We start from the raw sequence: 13,875 nt of genomic DNA, 5'->3' as shown, positions 1-13,875 counted from the left end.
CAGCGAACCAGTTAAAATGTCCGCTACTGGTTCACCTGAACCAGTCCTAACCAGCTGAATACCACCTCTGGTCTTGAATCATCAAAAAAAATTGTGTGAGGATTTGCCAGAAAAGACAAGTGGAACAATATTGGCAAAAAATATTTGTGGAAGGTTGTAGAGAAAGTGATTAGACTGTAACCACAGAGGGGTTTAGATGAAGCCCATAATTGGATCAAGTCTAAGTCCAAGCCTAAGTATAGGATGAAAACTGCATTGGTTGCTCTTGTGGATGTTCTGCACTGAGACATGGACGGATGGCACACATTTTCTTCTTCTGTTAATTCTCTCAACATCATTCCAATCCTTCAAGCATGCTATCATGTTGAAGTCTGCAAATGGCTGGGGGACATGAGGTCTATAGGGAAAATTTAGTTAAAATGAATAAGATGCTAAAAATAAATGGAAAATAATATGTTTTATTGGCACCCAAAAGGAATGAATGATACAGTACGATAAACTTAGTCGGTACATTTTTCACCCAAACCCTCCTAGGTTTTGGTTGACCTTGTTGGGGATGTTGTGTGAACCGAGCAGTAGGTTGAAGAAGTTTCAATATTGAGTAAACAGAAGCAAAAGGCAATATTAAGTGAATAGGTATATAGGAAACATTTATTATACTGAATAGCTACTATGTAACTAATTTTATGCCTTTTATGGTGTTGAATCTTAAGATTGTAAGGGAATAGCACACAGTTTGTAAGGGTGTGGATGTGTCAGCACTTTTTCAACAGGTTCTTCATTGAGCTTTTTCACTCCTTCAGGCAACCAGAAGCTGAAGGCCCTCAACAGGCTGGTCAGAAAGATGAAGATCTCAATTCTTGCTAGCTGTTCTCCCACACAGGAACGTAGACCTGTGGATGAGACAAAGCATGGATGGATAATGCTCTGTTTTCCATGGTGTACACCATCAGATGAACGAGATTTCCATGATAACCCTGGTATCTTCTAGCAGATTGAATTCCTAAAGTTTTTTTTCTCCCTTTTAGTTTGTCAGAGAGATGCCTTTAATTTAGATTGTACTAGATGGTAGAAACTTTCAAAGGCAAAGTTATAGATGCATGAAAAAAGTAATCTAGCAACTATATTACTTATTCCACAGTAATATAGATGGAGTAGAGGGAGGAGGTATGAACATAGTCTGTGGGAATTTGCTTTCACAAACCAAACACTTATTCTTGTTGTTATTTGTTTGCTACATCTGTCTGTCTGGACAAAAGTTGGGCTAACAGTCTGCAAAACAACATTTCTTCATGTTCTCCTGAGAGTAATAGCTACTATGGCATTGGACTGCATTTGATTTCTTTTGATCAGGGATTTACCTCTGGGTAAGAATACTATTCTTTTGCACCTCGAGCAGGGGTGGGTTTCAGGCGGTTCGTGGTGGTCCCCGTGAACCGGTTGCTCGGCGAACCCGGAAGTAAGTAACTTCCGGGAACGCCGAAGGATCCACCCGCCTGCCCGCGTTTCTTACCCAGTTTTGACGAGTTCTGTGCTTCCACGCATGCACAGAATGCATACAGCACCTGCGTGATCCTCCAGGAGCAGCTGGAGCATCACACAGGCGCTAGTACGCATTTGTCCACTGCGCGGGTGCACGAGGATGCCGGCCCCATTCTAACCGAACCGGTTGGAACGGGGCGAGAAACCCACCCCTGACCTCAAGGTTTATAGCCTAGGGGGAACTTCAGGCTCTGTTTGTTTTGAAACCAGAAGGAAGAAGGATTCAAACTATTCAAACTATGATGACCTCAGGGGTGGTAGTGTTGGGTATCTGCAAGTTAGAACCTGATTGGAATCATGGATGTAGTACCTATTCCAAAGGGCAGAAACTCTTTCCGTTCAATGAACTTCCCATCCTTATCTAAAAAGTGATTTGGGTTGAATTCTTCAGGGGTCTCCCATTGCTCAGGATCAAGAAGGACAGAGCGCAGGTCTGCGAGAATAATGGTCCCCTGTAAACAAAGAGATGATTAAACAGAGCAGTTTCATAGTTTCAACAGGGAAAAAAGTATAAACAATATTGATGAAGCTTTTGGCTTTAGCTTGCCTTTATGGACCCATATTTGTTCATTTCCAGAGCGGTTTCAGACAGCAGTAGTCCCCAACTCTTTAGCTTCCTTCCTTCCATCATTTCCATTAAAACTAAGAGGTGGGTGCATATTTATCACATGAAATTGCCCCGAGAAATGGACAAGAAACATGTCCACATATGACTACAATTCTGAACTTAAGTTCAACCCTTTAATCTATTATCACAGAGGTGATATTTAGCCAGTTTGCACTAGTTTGCACTGACGAGTGGTGGAAATTTTGCCTGGATCACTGGCCCAGGCAAGTCCATCCATTTGGATTAAACCCATTATGCATCCCCCTCAAGAGTTTGTTATTCTTCTTTATTCAATTTTGCATGATTGTATTGGCAGTTCCTGAACAGAGAGCTTCTACCCCAGTGTCATATTCCGATTTTCCTTCCGTGTAGGGCTACTGGTGTGCAGTGAACATGTTTTTTACCTTAGGAATGTGGTAACCCCTCAACTTCACATCCTTTGTACTTTCTCTGGGAAACCCAGCTAAGAAGACAAATTTTAAACGCTGCATTTCATGAATCACGGCATTGGTGTAGGGCAACTTCTTCCGATCCTGATAGGAAATGGACCCCGAGAAGCCAAACACATCTTCAATTTCCCTCTGGACTTTCTCTAGAAAAGAAATGATGAAAATAGAAGCTTTCTTTGATTCATTCAGGCCTGTTGCCACCAATGTTCTTTAGGGGATCTGGCCTTCACCTTCAAGTTATTATCTGCTTCTGGGCTACATATCTATTGGGATTCCCACGTTCTCAGCCCCAGCCAGGCCTTCAACTCCAGTCACCAGCTCATTGATTGTTATTCCACAACTGGTGTAATAATGGTGCAGGGCCTCCTGGTTGGCCGGGGGAGTTGGACTAGATGACCTACAAGGTCCCTTCCAACTCTGTTAATCTGTAATCTGTAAAAACTGTCCCCCATCATATGTTACCAAAGGGCTCCAAATCTACCTCCAGTCACTGATCTCTGATCTGGCCATATATGTCATTACCAAGGCCCCCTGTTGACTCTCTGGGTTGATTTTTGCTTCCAGCCCTCACCAGCTTGTCATTCTTCTTGGCTGCCTCCGGCTCTGACTTAAATTGGATCTTCATTATGTCTCCAGTAGCCTTCCACTCTTCTGTCAGACTCATGGCTAGATCTCCACCTCCCCTCAGTCTCCTGTCATGTCCCTCAATGCTGCAGACAATGATTCAAGGTTGGCTGTGCCCCCCCCCCCCACCCCAAATCTGTGCTTGCGCCTGCGATTTTGGTTTTTTTCTATGTTCAGGAAATTTAAGTTTAGGCCTGAAATAAATAAGAAATCTGAAAGCCAAGGGAGATTACTACGTTGAAATTATTAAATGTTTCAGATTTGTACTGATTTCTAGTTTTTAGTTCCTCGATGAATATTTTATCGAGGATTCAAACAAGGCTCTCTGTTTACTTACTTAGCATATACCAGGATTTCCACATGTACATTCTTTGCTTTCCTTTCCTCCTGCTAAGTTAATTCTCCTGCTTATAGAATAAAGAATCTACATAGGAAAATTATTATGAGGAATAGATTTCAAATAATTCCTGGGTATTTTGAAACCTGAGAGTGACTCTTGTTCCATTAGCCATGTCTGTCTCACCTTGGATGTCAGGATGATTGGTCAAGAGGAGCAGTGCCCACTTCAGAGTACCAAAGATTGTGTCTGTTCCAGCACCAAAAAAATCAAAAATACACTGAGCCAGGTTCTCTTCATCATAGGTAGAGTCAGGGTCATTCTTGGTCTGTTTAAAATGAAAAATGAAATTTACAATGAATTCTATGCAGCTTTTTTTAATTACTTTTGTTTCTGGGTCACAAGTCGATGCAGGAGAGCAATAATTAAAGTGGTAGATTCACAGTAAGATATTATCTTGAGAAACTGAATACTGCACAAGCCAGAAAAAGGGCTCTGGAAAATATCTCCAGACCTGTCACATCCTGGGCATAAACTGTTTCATCTTCTTACCTCTAGATGACGCTGTAGGGCAGGGGTGTCAAACTTGATTTCATTGAGGGCCACATCAGGGATGTGTTTGATTGTGGGGGCCCAGGGTGGGTGTGGCCTGGGTGGGCATGGCTAGCTTGATGTCACATGCTGGGGGCACCTATGGTGGCCTGAATGCTCTGTCAGAGGAAACAGGCTCCTGAGCTCAATTTTTGTCTGTGACAGCCTCCTGCAGCCCTTTGCCAGCAAAAATGAAATATGGTATTTTGCTTCTGGAAGTCTTTAAGAAGATGTTGGATAGCCATTTGTCTGAAATGGTATAGGGCTTCCTGTCTAAGCATGGGGCTGGACTAGAACACCTCCAAGGTCCCTTTCAACTCTGCTATTGTATTATTGTATAGTATTCATTTAAATATGAATTAATCAAAAATCCCTGTTAATTATTTTCCTTCATAATGGAAGGAAAGGAATCTTCAGGAAAAAAAGCTGGGGAAGAAATGATAGGCAGACATGAGAGGAGGACAAATGAAAATAATTCCAATTTCCCCCAGAGAATCTCCCTTGTCTAAGGAGAGTTCACGATTGCAGAGGTTCTAAATTCAGAAGAGAAACTAAATGAAAAAGAAAGAAAATCCAATAAAGACCATTTCAGTAACTCCTCCTGTTTCCTTATAGAGAGTAAGATTCCTTGCCCATGTATTGAACCACAGTAAACTCATACCTTCTCCATCTGTAGAAGATAGTAATCAATGAAATCTTGTGGCTCATAGAGACATCTGGAGTCCTTGTGTTTCTCTATTTCTTGCTTTGCAAAGGAAGTGATCATCTCTAAAGAAGCCATGGCCTCCTTGTGAGGGCCTGGGAGGTAGTTCATTAATCGTGGGAACACAAAATAAATCTAATAGAGATGGAAATTTGAAAAGATATTTATTTATAATCCACCACAATTTTAAAAAAAGCAGCTCAACAGGTATCTCCCATTGTTCTCAGCAGCTCACAGTAATAGACAACATTTAATAATCAAAGAAAGCCATTGCAAGAATATTAAAACATGGCAAACAATGGTTGAACATCTTTTGCTAAAGCTATTGAAACATGGGATGGATAGCCAGATGCTGGTGATAACTGAAATGTGGGATTCATCCATGGGCAAAATCACTTTGGGGTAGCTGTTAATGCACGAGCCTAGAAACTGAGATACTCTGAGTTCTAGTCCAACTCAAGCACTAACTCAACTGTATGACACTGAAAGAGTTCTTGTCTCTCAGCCCTGGGAAGTGGGCAATGGCAAATCACTTGCAAAATCCTGACAAGAAACTGCAAAGACTTGTCCAGGCTCTCACCTAGATTCAAGACTGATTGAAGGACAGAAATACCTACTAGACAATTTCCAAGGCTTCATTCCATCATTCCATTCATGACTCCATGAAATTACTGATGGAAAATAGGTTTTGGCAGAGCTTAAATATAGAATATGACTCACCCTATTAAAAAAGCCACTAGTGAATTTCACAATATTTTCAAGAGCTTTAATTAATTTCTGGAAGTTCTCATCTTCAGGAGCAAATTGATGGCCAAAAGTCAAAGCACATATGACATTAGAAACTGCGTTTACTACTGGAAATGAAGGGTCAAACGGCTGTCCTGCAAACAAAGATATTTAAACAAAGATATTTCATAATGAATTTTTAAAGAACAGAAAAAGGGAAGGAAGGAAGGAAGGAAGGAAGAAAGAAAGGAACAAAAGAAATTGGGAACTCTGTCAATTGTTTCAAAACTAAAAAGAATCAAATCAAACAATCTCTTTTTCTTTAAAATACTCAGAATAGAAAAGATTTTGCCATTACCTCAAATTTCCCAAATTACCCATTACCCCAAAGAGACCTTTTGTTTGTCTGAACATCTCCACCAGTCTCTGAGCTCCGTCTTCTATCTGATGTTCAATGCTTTTATTCCCCAGGCCCAGCTTCCGCAGAGATGTGACACCAATGTGACGCTGCTCTTTCCAGATGTGGCCATTGGATAAAATAATTCCTGAAGGCATCAGCAGACAATGATAATAATTATTCCTGACAACATTCGTGTTTTTTTTTAAAAAAAAACTAGTCAAGTACTTGCCAAATATCTCTTTGGATTTCAGATGGGAATACCAAACATTTATGACATGTTGCCATTTTGTAAGATTCTGACTGTGCTATTTTTTCTTACAAAAATATTTATTCCTTTTGGAAGTCACATGGACACTGGGAAGTGCATGTGGCATGGTGACCACGGATGCATTGCTTGTCAATCTTATACTATGAACATCAAGACCTTCTAAGATGATGCAAACGTTCATTTGTACGAACATATGTTATAGGCACAAGAGACAGGATCTTCCCAGTGATTTCAGAATCCACCTGCAATTTCCTTCTACACGATTGAAACTATTCAGTAAAATAGGCAAATTGATTTTTTATTCACCAAGTTTAATCAAGTGATGATGTTACCTAGTTTGGGTCATGAAATGTCTCCAAAACAAAATACTAAGCTCATAGAGCACCAGGGACCCCTTAATCAAATTAATATTGTGTTTTTCTGGCAATAATGATGATATTTTAAATTGCTTTTATGAAACCATCAATAAAGGAACACACAGTTGTAAGAAAACCTAAGTTTAAAGTAAAGAAGCTTAGTATCTTCTGAGCCAGAATGTGATTTATCTGACCTATTAAAGCATGTAGTAGAAAAAAAATGACCAATATTTTATTAAAAACAATGACTTCAAATTAAGGAACTGGAAAATAATGTATTTGAAAGAAAAGTGAAAGCTGGAGTGATACAAAACAATGGAAGAAATGAAATAACACTGTTTTACTTTAGTATGTGTCATTAAATTAAAATCTATTTATATATGCGTGAAATGTCACTCACAAAACATCACGAAATCTCCAGAACTGTAAAGCCTGCAAAATTGAAATTTGACATGTATATTCCTCTTGCCTTCTAGGTCCTTGCTAAGAAAGGATTTTTCAAAATGACCACCAGATCAATAGTATTTCTTATATTATTATTAAGACAACAATAATATTCTTAGAAATGTTCATGGAAGAGATAAATCAGGATGATATAAAAGTGCCTTTTCAATTAAAATATATGTAAGGTATATTATTTATAAAGGAAACTAATTTCTGAGGGAGCAATTGCTTAAATGTAGAATTCAGTAAAATTTTGGTTTCTTCTTAATCATATATTGATCAGAAAATGGGGGAGAAATTTCAACACATCAATAAATGCAAATTGTCTCCCTGCAATTAAGAAAACCGGCATCACCCTGGATCAGCCTTTGGCTGCAAGATGGCAAGAGGAACAAGCCAACCGAGCAATCATGACTAGAAATAAAAATAGCTGGAATTTGCATAATTATAATATGAGAAATACTAACTGCCCTGTTTCCCTGAAAATAAGACCTCCCTGGATAATAAGCCCAATCAGGCTTTTGAGTGCATGTGCTAAAATAAGCCCTCCTGACATAGCAATAGCAGTAGACTTATATACCGCTTCATAGGCCTTTCAGGCCTCTCTAAGCGGTTTACAGAGAGTCAGCATATTGCCCCCAACAATCTGGGTCCTCATTTTACCCACCTCGGAAGGATGGAAGGCTGAGTCAACCCTGAGCCGGTGAGATTTGAACCGCTGACCTGCTGATCTAGCAGTAGCCTGCAGTGCTGCATTTAACCACTGCGCCACCTTGGCTCTGCATTTTTGCAACACAGCAGCACCCATGAGGTGACCACACTCGCCACCTCCTGCACCTCAAAAATAATAAGACCTTCCCGAAAATAAGGCCAATTGCTTATTTTGGGAGTCAAAAGAAAACAAGACCCTGTCTTAGTTTGGGGGGAACACGGTATATAATTGGTGCTCTCTGAGCTTGCTTGTTTTCTTGCAGACATTTCATTACCTTAACATGGCAACATCATCAATGGTAGAATATCTAAAGATAAAAATTAATAAAAACAATCATGTTTTTATAAAAGTAATGCAAGATGTACGTGAGAGAGGAGGTTTGAAATTGCCAAATCTAAAACTATATTATGAAGCAGTAGTTTTATCAGTAATTAGTGATTGGATTAACTCAACAGATGATAGAATACTTAATATCGAAGGGCATGATTTGGTATATGGTTGGCATGCTTACTTGCTATATGACAAAAAAGTGGATAAGAATTTTAAAAGTCATATTTTAAGGAATGCTCTACTGTGGGTCTGGAAAGAATATCAATATAAACTACATGATAAGATACCTATGTGGGCAATTCCTAGACATGCAATAGAGAACATAAATATAGTACAAAAACAGGATGTAACTACATACAGACAGCTTCTCACCTTAGAAAGAGGTGTATTACAATTAAAACCCTTGAATGTACTAAAAGAGGAAAAGGTAATTTCAGTATGGCCAATTACAGGCCAGATGGAAAAAAGATTTAAAAAATTGGTTTTACGCAAAATTTACTAAAATAAATTAGGGATCAAAGTCAAATGCATATAAAAATACTATATAATGTATTAATAGAAATGGATTCGGAAACAGAATAAGTCAAAGACTGTATGATAAAGTGGGCACAAAATTTTGAAGAACCAATAACGTTGGATACATGGGAAAAGATATGGGTAAGAAACGTAAAATTTACACAAGCCCAGAATTTGAGAGAAAACGTTTATAAGATGTTTTATAGATAGCATTTAGATCCTAAAAAACTGGCCTGTATGTATCCAAATTTACAACCTAAATGCTGGAGATGTGATTGTCTCGATGCTACATATTACCATATATGGTGGACTTGTAAAAAGGTAAAAGCATTTTGGATAAGAATATGGTGGATTATGCAAAATGTTTTTAACAAAAGGATAAAGTTTACCCCTCAGTTATTCTTGTTAAGTATAACTACTGACTGTACTGTTATAGAGACTAACTTGATTTTGTATTTAATAACGGCAGCAAGACTGTTGGTGGCGCAATACTGAAAGAAGGAAGATTTGCTTACTATTCAAGAATGGACATTAAAAGTAACAAACCTAGCAGAGATGGCTAAAATATCAGCATATCTCAAGGATCACTCAAATGAGAGTTATAAACTGGAGTGGAGAAGATGGATTGACTATATTCAAAATAAATATGGAACTAAGAAATTCCAGATAGTTTATGACTGAAGAAACAAGGAATGATTTAATCTGTTTAGAGTAAGCCTAGCAAAGAGGAGTTAAAGCTCAAATGAAAGATGATACTAACTTTCTTTAAGTTTATTTTAGAACATCTTGGTTAAAGATTTATACCCTGTATTTGTTCTGGGAAGTCGGGGGGGGGGGGAAAGGTTGGGAGGGTGGGGTTCGGGTGGAGAGGGCAGTGGGGGGAGGTAAACATTTGCAAAAGTTTTATTTTCTAAAAATTTTCAATTTAAAAAAAAAGAAAAAAATTAATAAAAAACAATCATACATGGTTTTATGTATTACATAAAGAAACATCAAATAATTACAAAAAGGAAATGCAATGTCTAAGTCAATTTATCAATGAAACGAAAGAAGATTGAATATAATGGAGATGCACCATAATGTAGACTAAAGCATATTACAGCAATAATTCTGTTGCTTATCTCATAACTGTAAATCATTTTATTATCCCTTATGTTCCCTGCCCCCAACTTGCTATACATTCAGTATTATCCCCACAAATTGCAAGAGTGTGATAGTTATTTAGATACAATTTCTTATTATTTCTACTTACCCTTTCTATACCCTGCAGCTGTCACGAAAGCAACCTCCGGTCGATAAGAGAATTCTTCTGGGAAACGGTCCATTCCTTCTTTCACAGTTTTGAATCCAGATAGCACTACGATAAGGTAATGTCCAACCCACATGGAGTATATATTTCCATATTCTTTTACATGCTATCAAGTGAATCAAAGTTGTGAACTGTTACGATAATATAAAATAGATTATTTACAGCCAAGATACCACCAGCGTCTTCCCTAAATCCTCAATTCTAAGACCTTTCACCATATTCAATTGTCTGCTCTTTAGAAACGTATTTTCTCTCCCTAAGATTCCTGCAAAAACTGCAGTCCATTTCGTTTTTCAGCACCTTCCTTTGCCCCCCTGCTATTTTCAGCCATCAATTCCTGAACCATCCAACTGATAGTTATATTGACTGGACAGTCTATGCCAGTGATGGGGAATCTATGGCATGTGTGCCAGAGGTGGCATGCAGATATTCTCAGTCATCCAGGTTATGGATGTCCTAGAGATGCTTTTTCAAAAGGCAACTGGACTTTGTTTTTCCTTGAAGACATTTTGCTTCTCATTTGAGAAGGTTCTTCAGTTCCCCTTCGATGATCACATTCTTAGACATGAAGAAAAACAGATGGTTAAATTAGCCTCTGAGAAAGGAGCACAAGTCTAGAAGCAGATAGTGAAGTTTTCAAATATTTTTCAAATCACTAATCTGATAAGCTGTTAACTGTCTTCTCTCAGACCAAGAAGAGAAAGGGAATGAGCTTTTCTCCCTCCAACTGAAACATTTCTCCAAAAATGCATGTGTTGGTTGGAAGACAGTCATAAACAACATTCACAGCTCATAAATTGTCCCCCACCCCTGCTTTTTTTGATGAAAGAGTGGAACCTGGAAGAAGAATGTAGCTTTCATTATCTAGACAAAGGGTTTTTTTTTCCAACTCGACTTAGCACACAATGACTAATTATGCTAGTGACAAGAGCCAAGGTGGCGCAGTGGTTAAATGCAGCACTGCAGGCTACTGCTAGATCAGCAGGTCAGCGGTTCAAATCTCACCGGCTCAGGGTTGACTCAGCCTTCCATCCTTCCGAGGTGGGTAAAATGAGGACCCAGATTGTTGGGGGCAATATGCTGACTCTCTGTAAACCGCTTAGAGAGACCTGAAAGCCCTATGAAGCGGTATATAAGTCTACTGCTATTGCTATTGCTATTGCTGTTTGAGGAATATTATAAGAATATTCTAATTCCACCAATAGTGTGGCCCAACTAAATGATTCTCCCCATTACACACAGTTTCTTGAAAGCTCCTTCTGAATATTAAAAAGTTAGGTATCTTACACTCCTAAGAGCGTTGGTTCAGGAAAACCTGCCAGAAGTAGGGAGGTGCTTCTATTAAATTGCATAATTGCTAATATCTAGGTCATACTATACCAGATACCAAGCACATATTTCATGTCTGTACATGAAATATGTTTCTATTGCTTCCTTCTCCAACCAGCTGCATATAATCATTATCTTTGAATTCGTTCCATTAGCAAACATTTCTTAGTAAGATTGAACTAGAGTCTGCCTTCTAAAATACCAGTCCATCTCTGTGAAGTTTCTTTCACATTCTGCTCGGTGAAATGTTGGTGACCAGGTCTCAGCTTGAATATTCTGGCTCAGTGAGGAACATAACTAATCAAGCGTCATGACTAGCACTTAAATTCCTCATCATGAAGGAATATTTCACTAGCTTAATACATTTGTTTATAGTTATGATACAAAGAAAACAATTGATTATTATTTTGTATATGACTGGATTATAGTTTATAATGAAATACCTTATGGAAGTAATCTTCGCGAAGCCGAAACCCGTAAGCCCACATGTTTCCAATGAGAGGTAGAGCCAAAGGACCAGGAGGCAAATGTCTTCGGGACCAGAGTTGCCTCAGGAAGAAGAGAATCAGCAGAGCAAGCAGCAAAACGAACAGAAATGTCCCCATCGCCATCATTCTCCTGCTGCTTCTATGTTTCACTGATGGGAAAAGAATGGCAACATGTCTTTTAATACTCTGTCTAATGAGCATTCATACTTTGTGAGCAAGATGTTCTTTTGATCACATAATGATTATACCATATGTTGCAGTGCTTAAAGGACAAGGAAGATCAAATTATAATTAGAGAGCTGTAAGTGTTTTGAAATACCTCTCTAAAAATGACCTCACCATACAAGCTGCCTTATCCATGTGCACAACTGACAATAACCGATCTATACTACAACCTTAGCAGGAACAATTGCCCAGCTCTGAAGCATCATGAGCCCTATTACTGCAGTGCTTAGAATACAGTATTGCAGGCAAACTCTGCCCACATCCTGAGTTCAATCCAACAGGCCTCCAGGTTGACTCAGCCTGTTAAGGTAATGATGAATTAGTAGGTGATCAATTGCTGTAAGGTGGTAAATCGAGATGAAGCATTGAGAATGAGTCTGCACTTTAAGAATCTGTTTATATAAGAGAGACCCTGTGAGGGTGGTTTCTCTCTCCGTGTGTGCTTCTGTGTTATAGTTGAAGACTGATTGTTTGCCTGGTTTTGCCTGTGTTTGTGTGTGTGCGTGTGCATGTGCACCTTGTATATAAAACACTGTTTGAACTACAAAACCTCTGTGTACTTTAATTTTGCTCCTGGGTTTTCTCAAAATAGCAGTCACACTGTGTGGACACTCTGACACAGCCTTCCAACCTTCAGAGGTTGGTAAAATGAGGAGCCAAATAGTTGGGAGCAATGTGCAAATAATGCTTCTACAATGCAACATCCCCCCCACCAATGGTGTAAAGCACTATGGGTGGCATAGAAGCATAAATGCTACTGTTGTTGCTATCACCTTAGTTTGGGTTAATTATATGTTATTAGTGGGGACCTTGTTCACCACTAATAACATCTCGCTGTATGGCTACATGTGGCTTACAACAATAAAATCGGGGGAAAGGATTAAATCAATGTAAACCTAACAATAGCAAAGGAAAAAGCAATAAAAATAAATAATGGAATAATAGAGGAAGCCCTCTACATGGGGCTGCCCTTGAAGAGTGTTCGAAGACTTCAGTTAGTCCAGAATGCAGCCGCGCGAGCGATTGTGGGTGCACCTAGGTACACCCACATTAAACATATCCTCCGCGAGCTGCACTGGCTTCCCATTGGGCTCCGAACACTCTTCAAAGTGCTAGTGGTTACTTTTAGAGCCCTTCATGGCATTGGACCTGGTTACCTGAGATACTGCCTCCTGCCAAGTACCTCCCAAAGACCAATTAGGTCGCACAGACTAGGCCTTCTCCGGATTCCATCTGCCAGCCAATGTTGGCTGGCGACACCCCGGGGGAGGTCCTTCTCTGTTGCAGCTCTGGCCCTCTGGAACGAGCTCCCCGTTGAGATCCGGACCCTCACTACCTTTCCGGCCTTCCGCAAAGCGACTAAGACCTGGCTGTTCCGGCAGGCCTGGGGCTGTTGAGTTGTCCAGCCCCACTTCAAGTTTGTGACTGTTGTGTAATTTTAAACTGTTGTTTATTTTTTTTATATATCCCCCCTCCCTTTTATTGTAAGCCGCCCTGAATCTCTTTTGAGAGTGGGCGGCATACAACATTTAATAAATAAATAAAATAAATAAATAAATATTGTTCTTGTTGTTGTTAGTCACGAAGTCGTGTCTGACCCATTGAGACCCCATGGACAACGTTCCTCCAGGCCTTCCTGTCCTCTACCATCCTGCGGAGTCCATTTAAGCTCATGCCTACTGCTTCAGTGTCTCCTAAGAGACAAATTAAAGGCAATACGAGAATAAACTTAAACAAATTGGAAAAATATATTGCACAGAGATACTTGTACCCACACAATACACATTTTTAGAGGCTTTTTTAAACAGTTAAGCACTAAGCAGAGTCATCCACTGTGACTGGCAGCAACTACCTCAGCCTTTTTCCTTTTAATTTTTTTTCTTTTCATGATGACAGTGGTGAGGCTCTGCCTCCTCTGC

The 13,875-nt window shown here is 39.4% G+C and overlaps 1 protein-coding gene across 1 annotated transcript; it reads right to left on the bottom strand.

Moving 5' to 3' along the window:
* Window positions 1–541: 541 nt before the first annotated feature.
* Window positions 542–11,857, bottom strand: LOC148043463 (cytochrome P450 2J2-like). Its single transcript, XM_087726113.1, has 9 exons — window positions 11,687–11,857; window positions 9,858–10,020; window positions 5,975–6,124; window positions 5,574–5,734; window positions 4,812–4,988; window positions 3,746–3,887; window positions 2,554–2,741; window positions 1,853–1,994; window positions 542–893 (listed from the first exon to the last, which is right to left on the bottom strand). The coding sequence occupies exons 1-9, from the start codon at window positions 11,855–11,857 to the stop codon at window positions 709–711; spliced, it is 1,479 nt and encodes a 492-aa protein (XP_087582239.1). The 3' UTR covers window positions 542–708.
* Window positions 11,858–13,875: the final 2,018 nt, after the last annotated feature.

Source organism: Thamnophis sirtalis, unplaced genomic scaffold (assembly GCF_051295495.1).
Source record: "Thamnophis sirtalis isolate CommonGarterSnake01/CBP01778 unplaced genomic scaffold, rThaSir2_p1.2 scaffold_11, whole genome shotgun sequence".
NCBI classification, from domain to species: Eukaryota; Metazoa; Chordata; class Lepidosauria; order Squamata; family Natricidae; genus Thamnophis; species Thamnophis sirtalis.
The sequence above is the reverse complement of the archived record's forward strand: the minus strand, read 5'-3'. Positions and strand labels throughout refer to the sequence as shown.